The 24,803-nt window shown below is 35.2% G+C and overlaps 1 protein-coding gene across 2 annotated transcripts in view; it reads left to right on the forward strand.

Annotated features, from left to right (window-relative positions):
- The window catches only part of EXOC1 (exocyst complex component 1), a 72,322-nt gene that overhangs the window by 12,417 nt on the left and 35,102 nt on the right, over window positions 1-24,803 (forward strand). For both annotated transcript variants that reach the window (XM_069105265.1, XM_069105266.1), the window contains exons 5-9: window positions 4,851-5,038; window positions 10,633-10,860; window positions 11,050-11,182; window positions 11,702-11,811; window positions 18,956-19,105. In XM_069105265.1, the coding sequence (XP_068961366.1) occupies window positions 4,851-5,038; window positions 10,633-10,860; window positions 11,050-11,182; window positions 11,702-11,811; window positions 18,956-19,105 (809 nt within the window). The remainder of the gene's footprint in view (window positions 1-4,850; window positions 5,039-10,632; window positions 10,861-11,049; window positions 11,183-11,701; window positions 11,812-18,955; window positions 19,106-24,803) is intronic.

Raw genomic sequence — 24,803 nt, forward strand, 5'->3', positions numbered from 1 at the left:
TTGGCTGCTTTTTAGTTAGTGAGGTAGAAACTGGCAATGGATTTATGGCACATAATGCCTTAGTTTTGAGGGAAAGTTTAAGGGCTCCTACATGTGGAAGTGGGAGAAAATGAGTTAGTCATCTTTCCTAGGAGTCCAATATGGGCCAAAAAGTTGATCTTAAATCTTGAATACCTAAAATGAGCTTTGCTCCAACCCTCATTTTACAGATGAAGAAACAGGCCCAGGAAAGTTATGTAATTTGCCTGAGACCACACAGTGAATTATTATCAGATTAAAATTTCTCCATCTCTTCTAATTTCTAGTCCAGAGCTTTCTTCTACTGTCCCATATATCTCTTCTTCATAGTAGAAGCTAGCAGTTCTCTAGGATGTGGTTTACTAATTATAAAAAAAAGTGTTTTAGGGGCAGCCAGGTATTACAGCAAGTAAGAGCACCGGCTCCAGTGTTGAGAAGACCTGGAGATCGAATCCCGGGCTCAGACACTTAGCACCCACCCAGAAACACCTGGCCATGTAACCTTGAGCAAGTTACTTAACCCCAATTGCTTAGGGGCGGCCAGGTGGCTCAGCGAGTAAGAGCACCGGCTTCAGTGTCAGGATGACCTGGATCAAATCCGGGCTCAGATACTCAGCATCACACCCAGAAATAATAACTGGCCATGTAACCTTGAGCAAGTTACTTAACCCTGATTGCTTTAAAAAAAAAAAGTGTTTTAAACTTGGCATGAAATCAGCTCTTAATACTATAGGAATGGAAAAATTGTTTCCTAATGTGTCATTTAAAATAACCTAACATTAACATTTCACTTTTCAATGTGGACTTAACTGTCTTACTTACTGTGTTGTGAACAAACTTTCTTGTTTGTTCCTTAAACTTAATAGGTAAATAAATGATAAACTCCACAGAACAGTGATTCTCAGATGATTCAGTTCTTGTTACACCTGCCTTACCTTTCCACCACAGTACAGTCTTAACAGAACCATTGGGAAGAGAGCTGTTGATTTTAATAGGACTTTGTAAGGCTCCACTTCTTATTAAAATCATAACCAAATAAGGCCAGAAACAAAAGTGAAGACATCATAAATATTAACACTACAAGAGATAAGCCTAAAGAGTACCTGGAGAACTATAGGGACATATTTTGAGAACTACTCATTCATCAGCCTTAAATGGAAATTTCTGTTTTCACTGAGTTCAGGGTGTAGCTTTCAACTCCCTAAATGCCTACATACTTGATATGATTGAGTACAAATCTTGTTATTCTGAAATCATGATGTTTCATCTCCTTGAATTAATACCTGGGTAGCTTATACAAACAATTTACAGAAATTCAACTTTATGTAAAGAATTATGAAAGAAATCTGCATTCCAAAAAAAACCCACTTTTGTTAACTTTATTGTACAGTACTGTGCTCTGTCTCCATGCCGGCCTAGAATCTGCCTGGCTTGGTGTTCTGCAGCCTCCCATTCTACTCCCTCAGTCCATCCCCCCAAAAAAACCCCAAAACCCACCCAAGCGAAAGCAGAACCAACATGCTGAGAGACTGAAGAGATTCCTGCCACTGCATGGCAGGGGGCATTGGTTTGAGACCTCAGGGTGCTGAGAGAGGAGACTTGCTCTGCTTGGCCCATCCACCCATGTGTCTTGTCACCATGTGACATCATTGCTTGGGTACCTCATGTTTGTACCTGACCCCTGCATGTTGCCCTTCCATTACTGTCTCTGTCCATGCCAGGCCCCAACATATTTCTATTCTGCCCTCAACCCTGCATGTTTTTCCTCCTGCTCTTGCTTCTTTGTCCCTGGCCTTCATGTGTCCTTGAACCATGTGCCAACCCCCTTACTCCACAGTACTCTACTTCATCTTTTCTCCCTTTCTCCTTATACATGTGGGCAGATTCACATTATGTAAAAATCACTTTACCTAGAGGTCTGCTGAATGGTCCACTTACATAAGGCAAGAACTATAGTTTTCTTTTTTAAGAAAACTGTTCACAGGCAAATAGGTGGCACAGTGAATAGAGTACCAGTCCTGGAGTCAGGAGGACCTGAGTTCAAATTCACTTCAGACACATAACACTAGCTGTGTGACCTTGGGCAAGTCACTTCACCCCACCTGCCTTGCCTTCCCTCTGCCAAAAGAAAAAAAACAAAGCACTGTACTCTTTGCAATAGTGTAGTAACTAGCTGATCTTTATAATTGGTTTTTTAAAAAATTATTATTAAGTTTTATTGATATTTTGTTTTTTACACTGATAATTTCCCAAACTATACTTCCCCTTACTGAACTCTCTCTCTCTGTTCTAATAAGGAAGAACAGTTTAGCTAAATGGACCGAAAGATTATTTCTGATGGTTTATGTTACCCACATAATCTCCTATCTCTCTATTGAGAAGGTTAAGTGTTTCATCATCTGTTCTCTGGGTCCAAGATTGTTCATTGCAACTAACATGACTTAACCTGCTTTTTAAAATTTTCCCTACTTTCTTTACATGATCATTTTAGAGTTAACTTATCTTTAAGCTAGATGAGTCTTAATGCACTTAATATATCAACACTAAATGAAATTACATGAATTGTTATTCTTTGGAGAAATTATACAAAAGATTCATGCTGAGGAATTGTGGCTTTCTAAGAATATACAGTTTTGAAATAGGAATTTGTTAAGAGAGGAAGTTGTTTAAGTTTTCCTGTTGTTCTTTAAATGATGCATTTATTCTTTATTCAGTTAAATAAAAGATTTTTATTTGAATCCTTAAAATCTAGTCTCATCTAATCCTGAGTGTGCTCATTGAATTGCTTCAACCTTGTTCTTTCTAATACAACTGGAATCTATTGTGGCTACCCCATTGTCAAGTAGTTACTATGTGAAGAATTTGTTCTTTGTGCGGAAATAGCTGGGCAAGACTCTAAAATGATATAAATGATCTATTTATTAGATTTTTTTCCTCCTAAGAACAAGAAATCCCATATTTTTATAGATCTATTAAGAAACAACAGTTAGAGAAGTAAAAGGAAAATAAGTCTATAGTCAATTTCTGAATATATTTATGTTTTTATATGGGACTTATATTATTTCCGAAAATAATTTGAGTTGTTCAGAATGCTAAGAAGAGTTTTTGACCTTTCCGTTCATTTAGTAACCTCCCCTTATGATTGAATATTAAATTGTCTTTGAAACATTATGTTACCATGAAGTTCAAATGAGTTACAGTGCAGTATTTAAAAAAAAAATACACATTAAACCTGTATACTTTGCCACCCAGCTAATATTCTTTGCTTACTTTCCTCTGCTTCTTTCATACCTTTTTATTCTCCAGAACTGCCTAAAGTTACAGAAGGTGCGTAACACCTTTTCTTTTTCTTCTGTATAATTTTAACTATTTACCATTTGATGTTATGTATTGTTGGTTGCATATTTTATGAAATTGTGTGTAGGGACAAGGTCATTGCTATAAAATCCATAGTGCAACATCATTAATGACATTTTCATCATTGGCCTCTAAAGGATTATTTCTAATGAAGGAAAAGACTGCTATAACAGTTAACTTCATCATCTGAAGAATTTGTTAAAATGCCTGTTTGTATAAAGTACTGGCTAGAATGGTTTAGGCAGTCTTTATCCATATGTGGTTATCAGTTATATGTGGCAATTTAATTTTCCCATTATAAAGTTAAGATGATCTCAGTAAAGTAACTCCCTGTTCAGAATATATCAAATCCCATTTACCTAAGTGTTTTTTTTATAACAATTTATAGCAGAAACTTTAGCCTTTAGGTAGAATTCACTTCATTTGTCCTCATTTTGAGCACTTAAATCTTGTATTGTTTTATGTTTGTTTTTGTTTCAGGTTTTGTTTTTTGGTCTGTCTTGGTGGTCAATAATAAGCTTATACCATGTATCAAAGGTCACATTTACCCAGATGTCCTTCTTATACAAATTAACACTTTATATCTGAATAATATTAGGGTCACTCAGAGCTTTTTATTTAAATTGGAAGCTACCCATCAAGTATACAGAAATGAAATGCTGTGGTTTTTAACCTTTAAAAATCTCCAATTGTGTTGCTTTCCTACCATGTTCTTAGTATGTTTATACAATTGACTAGAGATAATGATTTCCAAGTATTTAGGTTCCCTCAAATATTTTAACTGATAACATTATCCAGAAATTATCCCAAAATTTTATATTATAAAACACCAAGGACACCTCTTTTCATTTTTTAAATTCCTCAAATTCATGTTATTGTTACTCTTATTGTCTATGTGAAAATTTCTTCAGCAGGCCCATAGAAATTTTAAAGTTGTATGTAAAATGTCATTTAAATGTGTAAAAAGAAAGTTCATTTACCATGTTCGAAGCCTAAGATATACTCTAAGAGATTGGTACTATAGTAAATCTCTCAGTTCTTGTTTACTATTATTTCAAAAAGTAGGCTAAGATACTTTTCATATGTTCAGAATTTACAATCAGTGTTTTTAATTAAGGTATAGTAACTATCTGAGGTAAGAAAATGGGGTTTTCAGATTTCAGCCATGGCTTTTGAATGTCATGACTAAAACTTAATATTTGTAAATTAGTGATTTTAGTTTTATGTTTTTTTTTTTAATTTGTGTCTTTTTATGTAGTGCTTCATCTCCATAGGATATAAAGTGTTTTACAAAAATAATGTTTTTTGATTTGCTTCTATTGACTGTGAATTATTCTTTTTTTTTTTTTTTTTACTACTACTGAATATGACCTTTGCTTACAGCTGATCCTATCTAGGCTCAAGTAAATTACTATTATTTCTACTTCTTATTTTTGGCTTCCATAATTTCGATTTTTCCTTCACTACTCTTTAAGAGTCTGTTCCAAGTGGAGAGAATCAGAGTGTGACAGGAGGGGATGAAGAAGCTGTAGATGAGTATCAAGAGCTAACTGCAAGAGAAGAGCAGGATATCGAGATAATGATGGAGGGCTGTGCATATGCAATCTCTAACGCCGAAGCTTTTGCCGAAAAGTTATCCAGGGAGCTGCAGGTGTTAGACGGGGTAAGGATTTCTTGTGAAGTATGAAGTACTAACATTCAGTGGATCGAGAAGCCTGGTTTTATGTGTGTGTGTGTGTGTGTGTGTGTGTGTGTGTGTGTGTGTGTGTGTGTGTGTGTGTGATTGCCTTTGAGTATTTAAGGCTTTATAACTTGATCATTACCTCTTTCATGAACTTACCCAGCTATTTCAGAGTAGGCACACAAAATATTTCCTTGGTGCCATTTGTCTTATATTATTGTTGTTGTTAAAAGGCAAAATCTTTACAGGGAACAAAGCCAATGAGAAGCGATTGTCCAGGTTTCCATTTTATGAAGAGATACTTTATATGGCATGAGAAGAGAAGGGGGAAGGAAGAAAGGCAGAGATAAATATCCCAGGGCTTTTTGATAGGAGTCATAAGAAAAAGTCTGTGCAAAGGAGTATCTTTTGGGTTGGAGAAAATGGGGATAGACCCTCAGCTAAAAGAAATGAGGGACCTATAGAAAGAACGGCTTTTGTGAAAAACTTTGTGGGAGCAGGAGATTTGTGGAGAATAGTAAAAAAGGCACAAAATTTAGAGTCAATGATTTGCTACCTACTTTTTCTGTGGTAAATCACATAATCTTTTTGGACCTGAGTTTCTGTGTTTATAAAATGGAGATGATTAGAAAACTTAACACAAAGAGAAATCATACATGACTCCATCTGAGCTTGTAAGGTATCATCTGTGGAGGAGTGCTCTAGGGATTTGGGTTTTGCCCTTTGTGTTCATTTGATCAGAGATCGCAGATTTAGAGATAAAAGGACCTTAGAGAAATCCAGCCCCCTTACACATGAGGAAAATGAGGTTAAGTGACTTGCTGAAGATCACATGAGTTATGTGTGGTAGAACTGGGTTTGAATCCGGGTGCTCCAATTCCTGATCTCTGACACTTTCACTAATACTATGCTGCTCTGGTGCCAAGTAGATAAAGGCCTATATGACTTGCTTATTAAATTTACAGGTGAAACAAGACTAGCACACTGGATCAATCAGTAAACAACACTTAATAAATATCTTAATAGTTAATGGGCTGCCTTTTGAGTAACTGGAGATCTTCAGGTAGATGACCAGTTGTTGGATACATTGTAGAAGAAATTCTTGTTCAAGTTTAGTTAGATAGATAATATCTGAGATCACTCCCAAATCCATGATTCTATGAAGATAAAATACAATAACATACATAAAAGACTTTGTAAATCACAAGAAGCTATATAAATGTGAGCACTCATAATAGAGTCATATTAATGATTTCCCCATCTTTCAGAGTATGTTTTTGAGCTAAGTCTTATTTTAAAAAAATGATGTATCTAAGTATAAAGTGTAGAAGTATTCATAGAATCATGAAATGTTAGAAGAGACTTTAGAGGAAAAATAGTTCAACATTTACATAAAGAATTAATTCTTTCTATTGTATCCATAAGTGCTCATCCATCTTTTGCTGAAATGCCTTGAATTCACTTCTTCACAAAGCAGCAGCCCTTGCATTTTTGGATAGCTCATTTGTTATGAAGTTTTTCCATATGTTAAGTAAAAATCTGATTCACTCTTAACTTTTTTATGTTGGTATGAGTTCTGCCTTCTGGGGCGAATCCTAGAAAAATCTAATTCTTCTTCCACTTGACAGCCCTTCAGGTATTGAAGGCAGCAATCGTGTCCTGCCTCCTCCATAGTCAACATCCCCAGTTCCTTCGTGAGATCCCCTGGATAATCACTTCCTGACAGAATACTTTGAATTTGATCTGACCAATGCAGGACAGATCCTTTATAAAGCAAATGGTTAAAGTAAGAGACGACTAACCATTATCAAAAATAAGTAAACATACAAAAGAAGGAGTAAGGTTACATTTGAAACCATAAATATATGCTATATATTTTAACAAAGGAGAATCTCTTTCAAAAAAGTATATTTTATGTCTGTTCAGATGACACAAAGTTCCTTGACAGATGGATTCAGTCAACTTTAACAGTTTTTGTCCATACCAAACAAGGCATAAATCAGGGAGACGTCTCTGTTGTGAAGGATGGATTGAGATGCTCAGAGTTCAAGTGAAAGAGACTTCCTCCAGATTAGGGGTTGTGAACCATTTTTGTGTCATGGACCCCTTTGACAAGATGGTGAAATCTGGACCTCTTCTCAGAAGAGAATTTTACATAAAATACATGGGATTACAAAAAAAACCAGTTATATTAGTTATCTCTAATATGAATATATAATAGTTATCCAAATATTAAAAAAATTAACAAGTTCATGGACTCCAGGCTAATTAAGAACCCCTGCTATGGATGAGACTCCTGGTTTTAGGGGATAATGTAATAATTTCATTAAACTCCAGAGTATTACACAGTCTCTTTAGCCTGTTCCATGACCACTTAAGAGGGCTTCTCCACATAGGAAAAAGCAAATGGATGAAAAATGTATATTACCATGACCAAGAGTACAGCTAAATATACAGTTAATTGAGTTAAGTCCATCAGTGCCTCTGTCTTGGGGAAGGGGAAGGGAGAAGACGGGAGGGAAATCCTGTCCATAGACACCTGACTGGTCCTCAATGAAGGTGGAGGGAGCAAGCAACCTGGGTTGCCTTTAAGAAACTGTACACTATATCTAGAGACTCTAAGCTGCTCCCTGTCACAGGGATCAGCCTATTGAACAGTATTCTTCTGATGATGCTATTATGTGTTCTTCATTTTCGAGGGGGACCATGACATTAGGGAGATGATGACATGACTTGCAGTTGACTTTGATTTGAGTGAGGGAGGACAGTACAAGGTCACCTGCCTCACTTTCTCTTCCAGAGCCATCTGGGTCCAGTGGCCAGATACTCGTCAGAACTGGAGATGCCCCAGGATACAGTGGAAGGCCTTGGCCCTTTTAGGCTAAGGTCTTTTTGGGTTCTCACTTTGAGTGAGGTACCACCCTCACCACTTAATGGCTATATTTTGGGCCCTCCTGGCTCAGAGTGAATCAAAATAGTAACTGTTCCTCTTTTGGCCAGCAACCCTGAGGGTCTTGCCCTCCTGGTTTGATTTTTTTTTTTTTATTTAAGGGGCCATCCTTTGACTCATTTCTTAAAGAGGCCTATTCACTGAATGGGTATTGTGAGGTAATCCTCACTGATGATACTATAGCAAAAAGTAAAACACTATAATCTATTTCTCACCTTTTTTTTGTGGGAATACTCTAAAATATTAACTGATAGTCTTTTAATTTATGCTTTTAATCACATTAAGGAAAGATTTTTCTATCCTTTATTTTAGTATTTTTTTTTAGCATGTGTTGCATTTTTAAGGCCTTTTTTACAACTAATGACAGAATGATAAAGTCTTTATTTTTGCCATTATTGATATAATGTTGGTTATTTGTTTTAGAATCTTAAATTCATTAACCTAGAACTATATATAGTATTTTCTGATATTTTTGTTCATCTCTTTTCTAAGGCCAATACCGTGTTCAAGTTCAATATAGGAATGAAATGAGGCATTCATTTGTCATTCAACAGTTAACAAAATGAAGTTAAGGATAAATCCAGCAGTTAGGTTGGGTAGATAGACATGTTCCCCCTTCATTTCTACATGGAAACATATCTGTTCAGCAGGGCAGGGTGAAGACTTCCAAGATTTGGGGACATCCATCAGATCTGAAGGGTATTGTGGGCCTCTTTATGCCCTTAGGTGACTAGGAAGCTATGTCAAAGGCAGTGTGAACATTAGCCACATGAGCCAGTCAAATCCCAAGAAAAGCTTTGTCACCTTCAAGGGAAAAAATCTAGCTTAACCTATGTGGTAAAGGGGAACCTTGGTAGATAGTGATCTATCACAGTCATGGTGAGCTCCTCTTTTACACTTCTAATTTTGGTAATTATTGCTTTCTTTTAAAAAAAGATTAAACTTGGCACAGCTATGTGCACAGTGAATAGAGCACCAGCCCTGGAGTCAGGAGGACCTGAGTTCAAATTAGGCCTCAGACAATTGACACACTAGCTGTGTGACCTTGGGCAAGTCACTTAACCCCAATTGCCTTGCCTTCCCCCTCCAAAAAAAAAATCTAGAATTGCTAATTGTTGACCATTTTTCTGGAATACCTCTTGGTTTTACATATATATATATATGTGTGTGTGTGTGTGTGTGTATATATATGTGTGTGTGTGTGTATATATATATAATTTTTTTTTAGTTTTTGGCCATATTAATTTCAAATACTGCCTTGATTATTTCTCTTTAATTTTTTGTTTTGATTTATTGCTTTGTTCTTTTTCCTAAGTTTATAAAGTATACACCCATTTCAAGAAATAAAATAAAGTATATACCCATTTCACCAAGTTTCACTTTGCTTTCCTGACATAAGCATTCAACACTGTAAATTTGCCTTTGAACAATAATATTGTACATTCCATAGAATCTAATATGTAGTATATATAGTCTTCTTTTTTTTAAATTCTTTTCCATCAAGGTTCTATTTAATAAATTATTTTAGTTCATCTGTTGGCCTGTCATTTAACTTTTCATGTCTTTATTCACTCTTAAGCTTATTTCATTACTTATCTTTAGTATATAAAGTTTCTGCTTTTCCATATTTACCTATACCTAATTTGTGATTATGCACATTATCAATTTTTATATTTGTTCCATGGGTATATAAAGATTTCTTCTTTAATACCAGAATTGCCTAAGATGTAAACATTACCTTTTTAAAAATGGAAGGAACTTGGAGTGAGAAAGTGTGATAGAATACTTTTTTAAAAAGAAGAAAAGAAAGAACAGAGCATCTATGAATCATTTAAAAAATTAAGAGAGCAGAAGGAAGTTCAGAAAGGGACAAATAAACAGGACATTTTTGGAACTGCTATGTTAAATTTAAAATACATTTTAAAATGCCAAGCTGGACATAATGGAGGGGGAAAACAGAAGGAAACAATTTATGGAATATTCAGAATGAAGAACAGTTTAAAATTATAATGAATAGTAGAATTTTAGAACCAGATGGAACCTTACAATTCATCTAGGCAAAGTCATTTAAAAAAAATTTGAAGGAATTACAAGACCCAGAGATGTCTGTTAGCTAGTGAATGGCTCCACTTGAATTATATGTCTATTGAATCATTTTTAACTAAATTTTGCATTAATATCATCCTTGTCAAACATGACATTAGCCTAAGTTCCAGTGGAGGAAGAGCTGAAGAGAGCCCAAGCTGTATTAATCAGAATAAAAGAAGGAAAGAAGGAGCTCGGTAATAAGCATTTCTGTGTCTCAGTAATAAACTTTATTTCTTCATTCTAGCCTTATGCAGAGCACTCTGCTAGGCTCCATCAGGAAACATAAGATATGAAAGGATTTTTCATTCTATTTGGAGAGAAAAAAAAATCTGAAATGCCACAAAAACAGTTATTATGCAAAAGAGTGTTTCAGATTAAAATGTAATTGGTCAATGTTTAACAAAATAAGTATTATAGGAAACAGATAATGTTAATTAATAATGTTAATTTATTCCTAAGTCATTATGAAGTCTGTTTCTTTTTTACTTTGACACCACTCATTTAATGGTTCCTTCAGATGTGCTCCTTTACTTTGTAGGCAAACATCCAGTCAATCATGGCCTCTGAGAAGCAGGTGAACATCCTGATGAAGTTGCTGGATGAGGCTCTTAAAGAGGTGGATCAGATTGAACTGAAACTGAGCAGCTATGAAGAAATGCTACAGAGTGTAAAAGAACAAATGGATCAGATCTCAGAAAGCAATCACTTAATTCATCTCAGCAACACTAATAATGGCAAGCTCCTCTCAGAGATAGAATTCCTCGTGGTGAGTAGGCTAATAAATTACACCTTCCAGCGCCAACTGCTGAGGGCCATTAGTAAACATTTGCTCAGTTCCACTATAGGAAAGAACTTTTGATCAGTCATGGTTAGATTGAATAATATGTTAAATCTAGTATCAGTATATTGCCTGAAGTTACATGTATTTAACCTTTATATTTTACATGCATTCCAGAACCACATGGACTTGGCAAAAGGTCACATAAAAGCTCTTCAGGAAGGAGATCTTGCTTCTTCTAGAGGCATTGAGGCCTGTACTAATGCAGCTGATGCCCTTCTACAGTGTATGAATGTAGCTCTTCGTCCAGGTAGCATACTTCTTAACTCAAATTTGTACAGATATTACATCAGTTATTTTTTGTTTAATCTTAAACCAATGACTTGATAGGAAATGAAATGATTCATTCATCTGTTGTGGTACAGTGGATAACAGCTATCAGGTTTCACTATTCTTTTCACATGCTTCTGCTGTCTTGAATTTTTCAAACCAGTCCCTAATCTACTTTACACTGACATTGTTAGCCAGTGTAAGCACAGTGCTTTTCATTATTAGTTTAATTTGATTGATTTATTGATTGATAAGAAGGGGAAAAAATTTAGAGCCTCTTGTTTCCAGCCTAAATGAATCATTTACTTTTTAAGGTTTTTCAGGACTTTGAAAAATCTCTTTGTTAACATTGTTTAAACAGATGAGTAGATAAACTAAATTTCTCTTTTCAAATCTTGAATTGTATTGCTGCTTTAAATTTTGTCATCTTGAATATTAAATCACATGTTAAGTGTTTTATACATCTAAATTTTTCGTGGGATTCTTGCTTTCTTTTCAGGACATCACATGCTTCACGCAGTCAAACAACAGCAACAACGTTTTAGTGATTTGCGAGAGCAGTTTGCCCGAAGACTTGCCAGTCATCTTAACAATGTTTTTGTTCAACAGGTAATTTTGCTTCTCTAGTTAAGCTAAAACTTTCCTAAGCTTATCAGTATATTACTTTTAAACCTTGGGTTTCTGAATAGATTATCATGCATTTTAATTAGCATTTGTGTACCCCTTTTAAAACCACCTTAGCAACACATCCTATAATGCAGTTTACATATTCTTAGGTTTTTGTGCCCTTAATGCATACATTTGTACATGCATATGCACATATTTATTTCTCTGAGAGAGAATTCTGATTCCTAGGACGTTAATTCTCCCTTTCTTGGCCTCAGTTTTCCCATTTGTAAAATGAAATAATTGTTTGGACTAGATAATTTCTAAGGTCTCTTCCAACTGTAACTTCTTTGGTTCTGTGGAAATCCAACAAAAAATTAAATAAGCTTATTTACTACAGGAGAGGCAGCATGGCATGGTAAGTTGATAGAGAGCTGGGCTTGGAGCTAGAATGACCTAGGTTCAAATCTCACCTGTGATGACTATTTGCTTTTATGAAATTGGGGAAGTCATTTAACTTCTTTGAGCCCCAGCAACTCTAATAATCTAGGTTCCAGAGAAGGTATTGATCTTTGGTAGAACTCCTTGCCTGGAACTTTTTACAACAATAAATCACAGATCCAGTAAAAAAAACAATTTTTCCTGAGTTGTTTTACACACTGCTTTACATTTGACACATTCTAAGAGGTGATATGAATGATCTCACATAGTACTCTGAAGTTCTCAGAGAAAATTACCATGTGCATATCAAGATAGATAGATAGATACATAGATAGATAGATAGATAATTCTTGAAATAGGATCCATGCTCATCATCGTGGGCATTCCCTTCACTCATGCAAATCAAAAGTCCTCCAAACCTTCTTGTCTTATATAACCTTGCCTATGTTTTTCTATAAACCCTATATCAAGGATCTACCCAGCAAACTGAAGATGATCCTTTTTTTTTTAATGTCCTGGAAATAATGCATACCACTAAAAGTGATCATCTGTTTTCTCTCATTTGTGGTATATGACTAGTCCACTTCTATTATAGTTATATATATTCTTAATAATGTTGACCACTGGAATATATATACACACACACACAGACACACATACATACATACACACACACACAATACATAGCTTTTTTTTCTCTGTGATTCTAATTGACATTTTTAGGCAAATAAAATTATCCACTTTTTTAGATGGAAAGAAAACCATAACTATGTTAAAGCCAAGTTTCTTAAGGTTTTTTGTGTCATGGATTCCTTTGTCAGTCTGTTGAAATCTGTAGTGCCTTTCTTTGAATAATGTTTTTAAATGTGTATAATAAAATACCTAAAATTACAAGAGAGAAACCAATTATATTGAAATTTAGTTATCAAAATATTTTTATAATATAAATATTTTATAATATATTTATTATATAATATATATTTACAATATAATATATTTATATAATTTATAAATATTTTTATAATATAAATAAATAAAAATTCAAAGGCCTCTCACTTAAGAAACCCCTATGCTAAAGAAAGACACTGTACTTAATTTCGGATAATGTCATGTTCATTATGTAATTTTGTGACTTGGAAAAATGTATTCAGGAATTTTTTTAAGTTTTTAGGGAATTTGTTCTTGTTGCCTTTCAGGATATACTGTTTGAGTTGTTGGGTTCTTTCCTTTTTTTCAACTTTTAAGCTTTCTAAAATACTTATGATCCTATATTTTATCTCCACCTAGTTTACTCAGGCCCTTCTTCAGCTCTATAGCAGGTCCAACTTTCTTTCAGTTCCAGTGAGTACATGGGGTTTGACTCAAACTTCTCTAATCTATTTTGATGTTTTTATTTGTCAAGCTTGCTAAATCTAACTGAAAGCTACAGACTTGGCTTTATAAATTTGTAACTTGACAGTACTCATATAAAGCTGCCAAATAACTGCATTTACAGCTGCCATTGTGCACCATAGCAAATGGTATTCTTTGGGCCTGAAAAACCTGGTAGGAAGAAAGGTGGGTCTGAATGCTGGGAGAAACGCACCAATTTTTTATTTGTTTTGACTTAGTGACTTAAAACTATAAATGAATTTATTCCTATATAATCAAATAATTGTTTTGGGAAAGCAAAAGACTTAGGAGTCATAAAATTTTTAATTCACATTCTTAATTTGATTTGATTCTTTAGAGTCTAAAGGAGACCATACTATTGACAATACTACTATTTACATAAATGGATACAACTGTAACAATATAGTCCTTTCCACACCAAGTCTGTATGAAGATTTCTTTTATTTGTAGCTACAAATGACTTGGATTTTGTCTTAAAAGCTGACATCTTTTCTTAAAATGAGCCTTCTCATTGCTGACAAGCAATACATATTGCTGCATGTAATAATAGTCTTAGAACCCTAAAAATGAGAGCTGCAACAAGTACTTGTAGGAAATATATCAAGGTCAAGTAAAATATTTAGATAAAAATTGGGAGAAACATAATTACTGTTTACTTCAATGTTATATTGTAGTAAAAGTTTCAAAATAACCATTGCTTGTTTGCTTTTGATTTATTCTACTATTAATTGAGCACTTTCAAGGCCAATGGACAAACGTAGAACGCTTTATCTCTATCTCTCCCCTTTTCTCTTCCACTCCTCTATCAGAAATGTTTTGAATTTCAAATGTTTATTTTCTGTGGATTAAAAAGTTGTTCTAATCTGATATTTAATGCATGTAGAATGTCTGTTTTCCATATAGAGATCTTTGGTTTTTTGTATGATGCTTACTGTTTTACTGGCAAAAAAAGATCAACACATATAAAGTAGTAACAAATAATTTGGGGAATAGTGTGAGGTATAGACCAATGATTTCAACTGTGTCAGGAACTGTATATGAAAACACCCTCTACCAGTGCAGTTTTGTAACTATTTTACATCTTAGTCTCAGAAAATTAACACTGATGTTAAGTGACTTGTCTGAGGCAAGTCCAGTGTCCTGACTGGAGTCTCAGTCTTCCCAGCCATTTCTAACTGATGCTGCCTGTACTCTGGCCATCTTCCTCACCCTCCTCCCACTTGTACCTGGACTCTGCCTAGGCTCTAATAAATGAGCTTTCACCCTGTCTTACTTCCATATCAGTTTCTGGCCATTTCCAAGCCATACTCAGCCATGCCTATTGCCCCTCACCTCCAAACACATCTCTAGTTCCCCTTAACCTGTTGCCTTTACCCATTAAAATATGAGCTCCTTGAGGGCAAGAACTGTCTTTTCTTGCTTTTGTTGGTATCCCCAACAGTGAGCATAGTGCCTGCACATAGTAAATGCTTAATAAATGATTTTTCATTTGTTCGTGCTCCATGGCTAGCTTTATATCTACCATGTTGCTTCTCAGTGCCCAACAGTGTAGGATAGTATATGACTAAGAAAACAAATTTATGAGAATTAGAAAGATCAGATGAAGCTACCTTGAGGTAAACTAGATTTAGGTAGATAAAAGTTAGGAGGAAATAATATTCCATATGGGAGTAATGACATAAAGAAAAGCAGAAAGGTGAGAATAGGTGTGCTATGTATGTGGAACAGTGAAAAGGCTAAGTAGGGAAAGGTAGGTTGGGACCAGGTAATACAAGACATTAAAAGCCTGACAGAGGAGTTTAAAGTGGTATGTAAGAATAGGGAGTCATTGAAGGATTCTGTATGGAAGAATGATATAGAGAGAGTCAGATTAATGAAGATTAGTCTGACACTTTTCTGTTGACCTGGTTGAAAGAATAAGAGATGAAAGTTCATTGAAAAAAGAAACCTTCATCTTTGAAACATTCAAAAGTTACCACCTCAGAAAAAGAAAAATTTAAGAGGTAGGTCCCATGTCAGACCTAAAAGGTTATTAAGTTACCTTATAAAATAAGAATTAAACAATATGTTCATAGAAGTTGGCATCCTCTGTGCAAAAAGTCAGTGAACTATCCTCCATAGAAAGTAAACCTGGTTGCTTTATTAGTTCCATTTGAACATTCCCATTCTAATGGATAAAATATTTAAACTGAAGGAGAATTATTAAAAATGTTAAGTCGTACTAAGATGTAGGATCCTCCACTGGAGGACTAGAATTTTAAATTGTCCCAGTCAACATGTTGGTTAAATTAGTAGAAACAAGGCCTCCCTTTGCCATCAACCTTTGCACTAGGAAAAGGTGGGAATAGACTAATTGGATTCTTTCAAATTTTATATGTTAAATATTTGACCAAACTTTGAAAAATGTTTATCCTTAGTGCTTTAGATTCTTCTACTTTCTTTCTATGTTCATATAGATCACTAGAGCATAAGAGGAATTTGGGAACCTTTATGTCCCTGATGAATGATTAAATGTTAATCCAGTATCACAGTTGTTAAACGTACAACATAAAAATCCATCATTTTCTTTGAGAAATTGACTCTTTTGATAGTTTGTAAGAATCTCTTTCTGTTTTTGCCTAATCCTGCCGTTATGTCCTCTATTTCATTAAAAAAAAAATCATCAAGAAAGCTTTCTTTAACCTTCATTGAGAGCAAAGGTATATAATATGTTTATCAACTCTACAAACAATGTACAAAAATATAAATGGACTTATATTGAAAAATACTATGGATGTAAATGGTACATAATTATGTAATTGATTTTTCTCTAATATTCACTTAACATTCATCTCTGACTAAAACTATTGTCTACTATTAATAATTTCTACTTCTTTTAGAGTTTTGTCCACTTGAGAAGATTTCTAGTTATGAGAATCTGGCTTCTTCAACTAACTACAGTTCCAGTATTCAAGAACATTTATTTATTTATTTATTTATTTTGAAGCAATCAGGGTTAAGTAACTTGTTCAAGGTTACACGGCCAGTTATTTCTGGGTGTGGTGCTAAGTATCTGAGCCCAGATTTGATCCCCAGGTCATCCCGACACTGGGGCTGGTGCTCTTACTTGCTGAGCCACCTGGCCGCCCCCAAGAACATTTATAATAGGAATAATTTAAGTGAGAAACCATTTCCATAAGGAAAAATGAACATGCCATTTTTTGTGTTCCTTTGGCTGTTTCTTTCATAGCTGTTTATTTTGGTTTATTTCTGCAGAAAGTCGTAATTATGCCACTTATTAACATGATGGAAATAGTTATACTGTTAGTGCTATAATCATACTATGAAAATTAAGGGAAAAAGAAATTAGGAAAAACAGTTTTCATTTAATAAACATAGAAAGGATAAGCAGAAAAAATGAAATTACATTGTGGTACATACTGAAGCATGAAAACCCATCTTTTGACATCGATTTACATAAATGTCAGAGGGTCATTATTTCATTATTTAGTAAAGTGAAATCTGTAGAAGACCACCTGTTTTCAGTTACCAACTGTCAGAATGAAGAATACTTCAGTGGATCAGCATGATGATTTTTCTGAAGCAAATTTTGCAACATTTAACTATTAGTCATCTTTTTTACTTATGTTTAACATTTTGGTCATAGTTCAGTCATTACTTCTCACGTAGGCTAATGCTTCCTAATTGGCCTGCTTGCTGTTTATCTAAAATTACTTGATGTTTTTTGTTCAGATTTTGTCTAGATGTCCTTTTTTTTAAATGATGGAACAAAAATAAAGATGTATATCAGAGAATAGAAGCAAAAGAATCATTAGGTCAAAAATATTGCATAAACATATGATTCCTTTTCAAGCCAGTCAGCCTGCTACATACAGTAAGTGGAAAATTAGAATTATTTGGCTATGGGGAAATTTTATTATCTTTTGCTTGAATTTAATTCATAAATAATATAGGAAGGTACATTATTGTATTTAAATTACTGATTTAGCTTTATTCACGTCTCTTAAAAAGTATTTTCACTTAGATATTTTGGATATTTCCATTTTAACCTAAAATGCAGACAGAATGAAACTCATGGGAAATAGAACTTAAATATTCAATAAGATTCTTTAAAAATGGAGTTATGTTCAGACTTGTTTTCAAAAAATTTCTTTGTAAGCTTTTTCTTAATTCAAAAGAATTAAATCATATTTGTACATACTAACAAAAATTTGATCTTTATGATGACAGATATTTTTAAATGATGGTTAACATTAAATTAGAGATTAAACTATCAGTGTTAACTGATTTTCAAGTGACTTAGTTTAGCTCTCCATCTAACTTTTGTAATTGTCCAAGTTGATTTAGTATGTTTTTCACATGGGGATAATCTAATTTGATGAGAACAATTCAGATAGTATGGCAGCACAATAAGGTGACTCCATAGGTCTTATGAGTTTCTTTGTTTAAATGACTATTTACTTAACTATCCTTTCCCCTAAAGCCAGATTTTTGCTATTAAATTTTTCCATGTTGGTGGAAAAAGTATTAGAGAGGATGAGTAAACCAGCTATCATAACAGTGCTTTGGCTTTGGCTTCCAAACTGTGAGGACAGTTGTCAGTGACTAAAAGCTAAATGTTTAAGAAGAAAACCTGGAAGAATTTTTGTTGCATTATAGAATTTTTTTGTGAAAACAGAAGAAATGAGTCAGAAATTCTTGACTCCTTGTTCATCATTTTTCACATGAAGAGGTTGGACTAGATGAATTTTAAGATCTTTTCATATTCTAAAGTCCCGTGATTGCATGGAACATATTTTCCTATGTCCCAAGTACACTGTGGAGGGTGTGGAGGAAGGAATGCCATAAATGTAGACATATTCTGTTGTAAATCAGCTCCCTATTTGATGTGTTTATTAATGTTCTGTGTGTATATGTATATATACATACATGTATGTATATATACATACATGTATATATATAAATGAGTGTGTATATATGTATGTATATATCTTTAAAAGTTGATCTAGGAAATTATGAAATTAAATGTGAAAGATGAGCTTTAATTAAATCAACTAATCATTTAATTTTCTAATGGTTATATTTTAAAAACAACTTAGTGACTTAGTGCATAATCAGAATGCCATTCATGCCAGTAAATTGTTATTTTGTAGGGGTGATCTTAATTGGCTGTGTATAGCCTGTATGTAAAAAAGAAAGTACTGGTTTTTCAGTTTTTTGTTTTGCAAAATGCTATCCTCACTTCAGGTGTTCATTAGTAGCCATGATGTTTCTATATATATGTGAATAATTTATTCAGTTTTATTTTCTTTAGGGACATGACCAGAGTTCCACTCTTGCACAGCACTCCATTGAATTGACATTGCCTAATCACCATCCCTTCCACAGAGACTTGCTCCGATATGCCAAGTTGATGGAGTGGCTAAAGAGTACAGATTATGGAAAATATGAGGGACTAACAAAGGTATGGATTTCATATTCAGACAAAGTATTTTACCAAGTTAAACAATGTTATCTACTAGTACTAAAAGGATATGTATTCCAAGAATGAATTTTTTTTCCGATTTATTTATTTATTTTTAGTTTTCAACATTCATTTCCACAAGATTTTGAGTTACAAATTTTTCTCTCCATCTCTCCCCTATCCCCCACCCCAAAATAGCAAGCCTACTGAATATCTCTTTCCCCAATCTGTTCTCTCTTATATCCTCCCCCATCAATCCCCCTTACTTTCTAGTAGGGCAAGATAGATTTCTTTTTTTTTTTTTAAGCAATTGGAGTTAAGTAACTTGCTCAAGGTTACATGGCCAGTTATTTCTGGGTGGCTGCTAAGTATCTGAGCCTGGATTTGATCTCCAGATCATCCCGACACTGGGGCCGGTGCTCTTACTCGCTGAGTCACCTGGCCGCCCCTAAGCAATTGGGGATAAGTAACTTGCTCAAGGTTATACAGCCAGGTGTTTCTGGGTAGGTGCTAAGTGTCTGAGCCTAGATTTGATCCCCGGGTCATCCCAACACTGGGGCCGGTGCTCTTACTTGCTGTGCTACCTGGCCGCCCCAAGATGGATTTCTGTACCCCAGTGCCTGTATATCTTATTTCCCAGTTGCATGTAACATCCATTAACATTTGTTTTTTGAAACTTTGAGTTCCAGCGTATTTCCCTTTTTCCCTCCTCACCCACCCCCATTGGGAAGACAAGCAATTCAACATAGGTTGTACGTGTGTAGTTATGCAAAACATTTCCATAGTAGCTATATTGTGAAAGACTAACTATATTTCCCTCCATCCTATCCTGCCACCCACTTATTCTATTTTCTAATTTGACCCTGTACCTTTTAAAAAATGTTTGCTTCTAACTACCCTCTCCCCCAGTCTGCCCTCCCTTCTATCATCCCCCTTCTTATCCCCTTTCCCCCTACTTTCCTGTAGAGTAAGATACACAATTGAATGTGTATGTTATTCCCTCCTTAAACCAAATTCAATTAGAGTAAGGTTGACCCATTCCCTTACACCTTCCTTCTCTTCCCCTCCATTGTAGCAGTGTTCTCTTACCTCTTTTATATGAGAGAATTTACCCTCATTCATCTCTCCCTTTATCCTCCCAATATATTCCTCTCTCACCTCTTTATTTTATTTTGAAGATATCATCCCTTCATATTCAACCCATCATGTGCCCTTTGTCTATGTATATACATGTACACATATGTACACACTCACATATATATTTATATACACATATACCTTCCTATACATGCATATATATGAATGTATACATATATACATATATTCCCTTCAACTATCCTCATATTGAGAAAAGTCTCATGAATTACAATTATCATTTTTCCATGTAGGAATGTAAATAGTTCAACTTTAGTAAGTTCCTTGTGATTTCTTTTTCCTGTTTACCTTCTCATGCTTCTCTTGCTTCTTGTAATTGAAAGTCAGATTTTCTATTCAGCTCTGGTTTTTTCATCAAAAATGCCTGAAAGTTCTCTATTTCATTGAATGACCATATTTTCCCCTGAAGCATTATACTCAATTTTGCTGGGTAGGTGATTCTTGGTTTTTAATCCCAGCTCCTTTGACCTCCAGAATATCATATTCCAAGCCCTTTACCCAACAACAAAGTTCGCGACTGACTTTTTATTTACTCTTTGGTGTTTGTGGGTTGAGGAGTCTGGAAACCACCATAGCTGCTGGTGATTCACTCTCCTGAATCCTGCTCTGGCTGGTCTGGGCGCTGGTCAGGCCACCCTGTGGCCGGAACCTCAGCTCACTCGGGCTGCATTCAGCTTCCAGTGTGCTGCAGTAGACCTTTCCTGTTGGCCTGCCAGGCTGCCTTCAGCGGGAGATTTGTTTCTCTCTGTTTCTTTGTGGGTTCTGTGGCTTTAAAATTTGTTTAGAGTCATCTTTTTACAGGTATTGGAGATGGTTGAAGCCAGAGCCCACACCAAGTTTTTGCTTTTACTCTGCCAAGAATATTTTTAAAAACTATTTATTTGGAATTCTTACCTAAAGATGAACTTACTTCCAACCTCCCACTTCTGAAATTGTTCTTTTGCATTTATTGTACATCTTTTTAACAGCTAAATCCAGTGGCTCAGTGCTATGCCTTAACTGCCTTGATCTCCATAACTTTTTATACTCTTAATCATTCCTTCTTCCTGGACATGCTTCTCTCTTTTCTCCTTTGACACTGTTCTCTCCCTTCTAGTCAGGTTGCTACTTTTCTGTCTACTTTGTTGGAACATCTTCTGTGACCCCCCCTCTTAAATGCATGTCCCTCTAAGGCAGGGGTGGGAAACCTGTGACCTCAAGGCCACATGTGGCTTTCTAGATCCTTGCATTTGACTTTTTGACTTGAGTCCTAGTTTTACAGAATAAATCCTTTTATTAAGGGGATTTGTTCTGTGAAGTTTAGATTCAGTCAATGGGCCATAGGCAAGGGTCTAGAAGGCCACATGTGGCCTTGAGGATACAGCTTCCCTACCCCTGCTGGCTTTTTATTGGACCTTCTCTGGTCAAAAATATTGCATAAACATATGATTCCTTTTCAAGCCAGTCAGCCTGCTGCATGCAATAAGTGGAAAATTAGAATTATTTAGTTTTGGGGAAATTTTATTGTATTTTGCTTGAATTTAATTCATAAATAATATAGGAAGGTAGATTATTGTATTTAAATTGCTGATTTAGCTTTATGCACATCTCTTTTTTTTTTCTTTTTTTTTTTAAAGCAATCGGGGTTAAGTAACTTGCTCAAGGTTACACGGCCAGTTATTTCTGGGTGTGATGCTGAGTATCTGAGCCCGGATTTGATCCGGGTCATCCCGACACTGGAGCCGGTGCTCTTACTCGCTGAGCCACCTGGCTGCCCCTAAGCAATTGGGGTTAAGTAACTTGCTCAAGGTTACACGGCCAGGTGTTTCTGTGTGGGTGCTAAGTGTCTGAGCCCGGGATTCGATCTCCAGGTCTTCTCAACACTGGAGCCGGTGCTCTTACTCGCTGTGCTACCTGGCCGCCCCTATGCACATCTCTTAAAAAGTATTTTCACTTAGATATTTTGGATATTTACATTTTAACCTAAAATGCAGACAGAATGAAACTCATGTTTCTTTAAATATGGCGTTATGTTCAAACTTGTTTTCAGCAAATTTCTTTGTAAGCTTTTTCTTTTGTAAGTTCTTTCTCCTGGTGAGTTCATCAAATCCTGCACTTCATAGATAATTCCCGGTTTTATATATCCAGACCTAATATTGTTCCCTTATTTCTCCTGAGATTCTGATAGAACATCCAGCAGGTGTCTAGCAGGCAAATTTTGGGAACAATAATAGGTCTAGACATGTAGAATATTGATGATACAATTGGGAGTTATCTACATTAAATGGAATAATACTTCTAAAACAGTATGACTTTTCTGGATGAACCAACAACTTTGTTGTTGTTACTATCCCTGTGATTTTATTGGTATAGAGAACTCCCAGGGAGCCACTGCATAGTCACCTGCTCTGCATCTTACAGTCTTAGAGAATTGTATGGATCACTGATCATTTAAGTGATTTGCCAAGTCAGAAGTAGAACTTGGACTGTCTTCCTGTCTCAGAGTCTAGCCTTCTCTTCCCTACACCACACAGCCTCTTATTAACTCCCTCTTAGATTCTGAAATTCCAGAATACACTGACAACCTTTATAAAGCGTTTCATATGATAATTTAATTTAAAAAATCCATTTACACTTTTACTCTGGGAAGGAGCATGGTGAGACTGACATGCAGGGTTTTACTGGGTGTTCTGTTGTATGTGATTACTGCTGGTGGGGCTGCAAAGAGTAGATCCAGGTATGATGCAGCTATCCCCAAGGGAAGCAGGTGGGGACACCTTTGGTAATAGTTATAGAAGATAAGATAATAGGATGAGGCTTCTTTCAGTCTTCTGCTAGGAAATAGCAGTAAAGAAGACAAAGCTCAGAAGACCAAGCCAAGTATACATAGAGGAAATCTGTGCTAGGGATAACAGATTTGAGAGCTTTTAAGAGATATAATATTGAGGTATCTGAAAGAGGTGAAAATATTAAGTAATTGGAAGAAAACATGGGTAACAATGGAAAAGTGGTCAAAAGATACTGTGTTTTTAAAAGCAGAAATTTTAATTATTACTTATTATTTGATGGGCAGCTAAGAGACTCAGTGGATAGATTGCTGAATCTGGAGTCTGAAAGACCTGAGTTTAAATTTGACCTCAGGCACTTACCAGCTTTGTGACCCTGGCTAAGTCACTTAACCTTGTTTGCCTCAGTTAACTTTATCTGTAGAATGAACTGGAGAAGAAAATAGCAAATCACTCCAGTATCTTTGTCAAAAAAACCCCAAATGGGGTCACAAAGAGTTGGACATGACTGAAAAACTATTGAATAACAACAAATTATCATTTGAAAAAATGCTTACTCTTGCTGATTAGCACCAATCTTCAGCTATCACTTTACACACATCAAACTGGCAGAAATAAAAGCAGTGAGATTCAGTGCTGATGGGATTGTGGAGAAATATGTACATTAATTCATTTCTTTTTCTTTTTTTTTTTTTTTTTGCTTTTTTGAGGGGGGAATGCAGGGCAGTTGGGGTTAAGTGACTTGCCCAAGGTCACATGACTAGTAAGTGTTAAATGTAAGTGTATGAGGCTGGATTTGAACTCAGGTCCTCCTGACTCCAGTCAGTGTTCTATTCACTGCACCACCTGGCCACCCCCATTAATTCTTTTGTGCTGGAATTTCACACCAGTACTTTTTGGGGAAAGTAGTCTAACAATATACAGTAAAAGTTACAGAAATTATAGTACATTTGACCTATTAATTCTTTTGTTGAGAATATACCTTGTTAGGGTGCAGCTAAGTGGCACAGTGAATAGAGCACTGGCCCTGGAGTCAGGAGTACCTGAGTTCAAATGCGGCCTCAGACACTTAACACACACACACAAAAACTAGCCGTGTGACCTTGGACAAGTCACGTAACCCCAATTGCCCTATCTTCCCCCCTCCAAAAAAGGCAAAAAAAAAAAGAGAGTATATACATTGTTAGCTTTTTTAGTCTTTTTTATCTTATCTGTTCAAAAATTTTCTCAGCTACATTATTTATAATTGCAAAAAATAGAAGCATCCTATTTGTCCTTTAGGTGACTGGTAAATAAATTGTGGTACATTAATGTAATGGAATACTATAAAGCAACTAAGATCAATAGCTATGAGAAATATAAAGAAATATTAAAAGACTTATGAAATAATGCAAAGTGAACAAAGCCGAACCAAAAAGGATAGTTAGTATTTGTTGATCACAACCAAAAACATCCTGAATGAGACTTAGAGCAACTGAAGAGTTACTATGACATTATCTAAATGCAGATTATTAGCTTCCATTGAATTAATGTTTGTTCACAGTTTAAATATGCTTGGGGAAAAATTGTAATACCATCCCTTTTCAAGCAGTGTTTATAGAAAACATTCTTGTAAGACTGAGCACATGCACGTGGAACTTTGGGAAGAAGCTCATTTAAATTCAGTAGCATTAAGTGGTGACTGTAGATATTTCTGCTTTGAACTTGGGAAGATCTGGAAATGAGAGTGCTTCCTATTATCAGTACATTACCTGGTAATTATGTCTTACAGAGTTACC

The sequence above is a fragment of the Petaurus breviceps genome, unplaced genomic scaffold, assembly GCF_028583685.1.
Source record: "Petaurus breviceps papuanus isolate PSGF00001 unplaced genomic scaffold, PetGlider_PUasm1.0 76, whole genome shotgun sequence".
In the NCBI taxonomy this organism is placed as follows: Eukaryota; Metazoa; Chordata; class Mammalia; order Diprotodontia; family Petauridae; genus Petaurus; species Petaurus breviceps.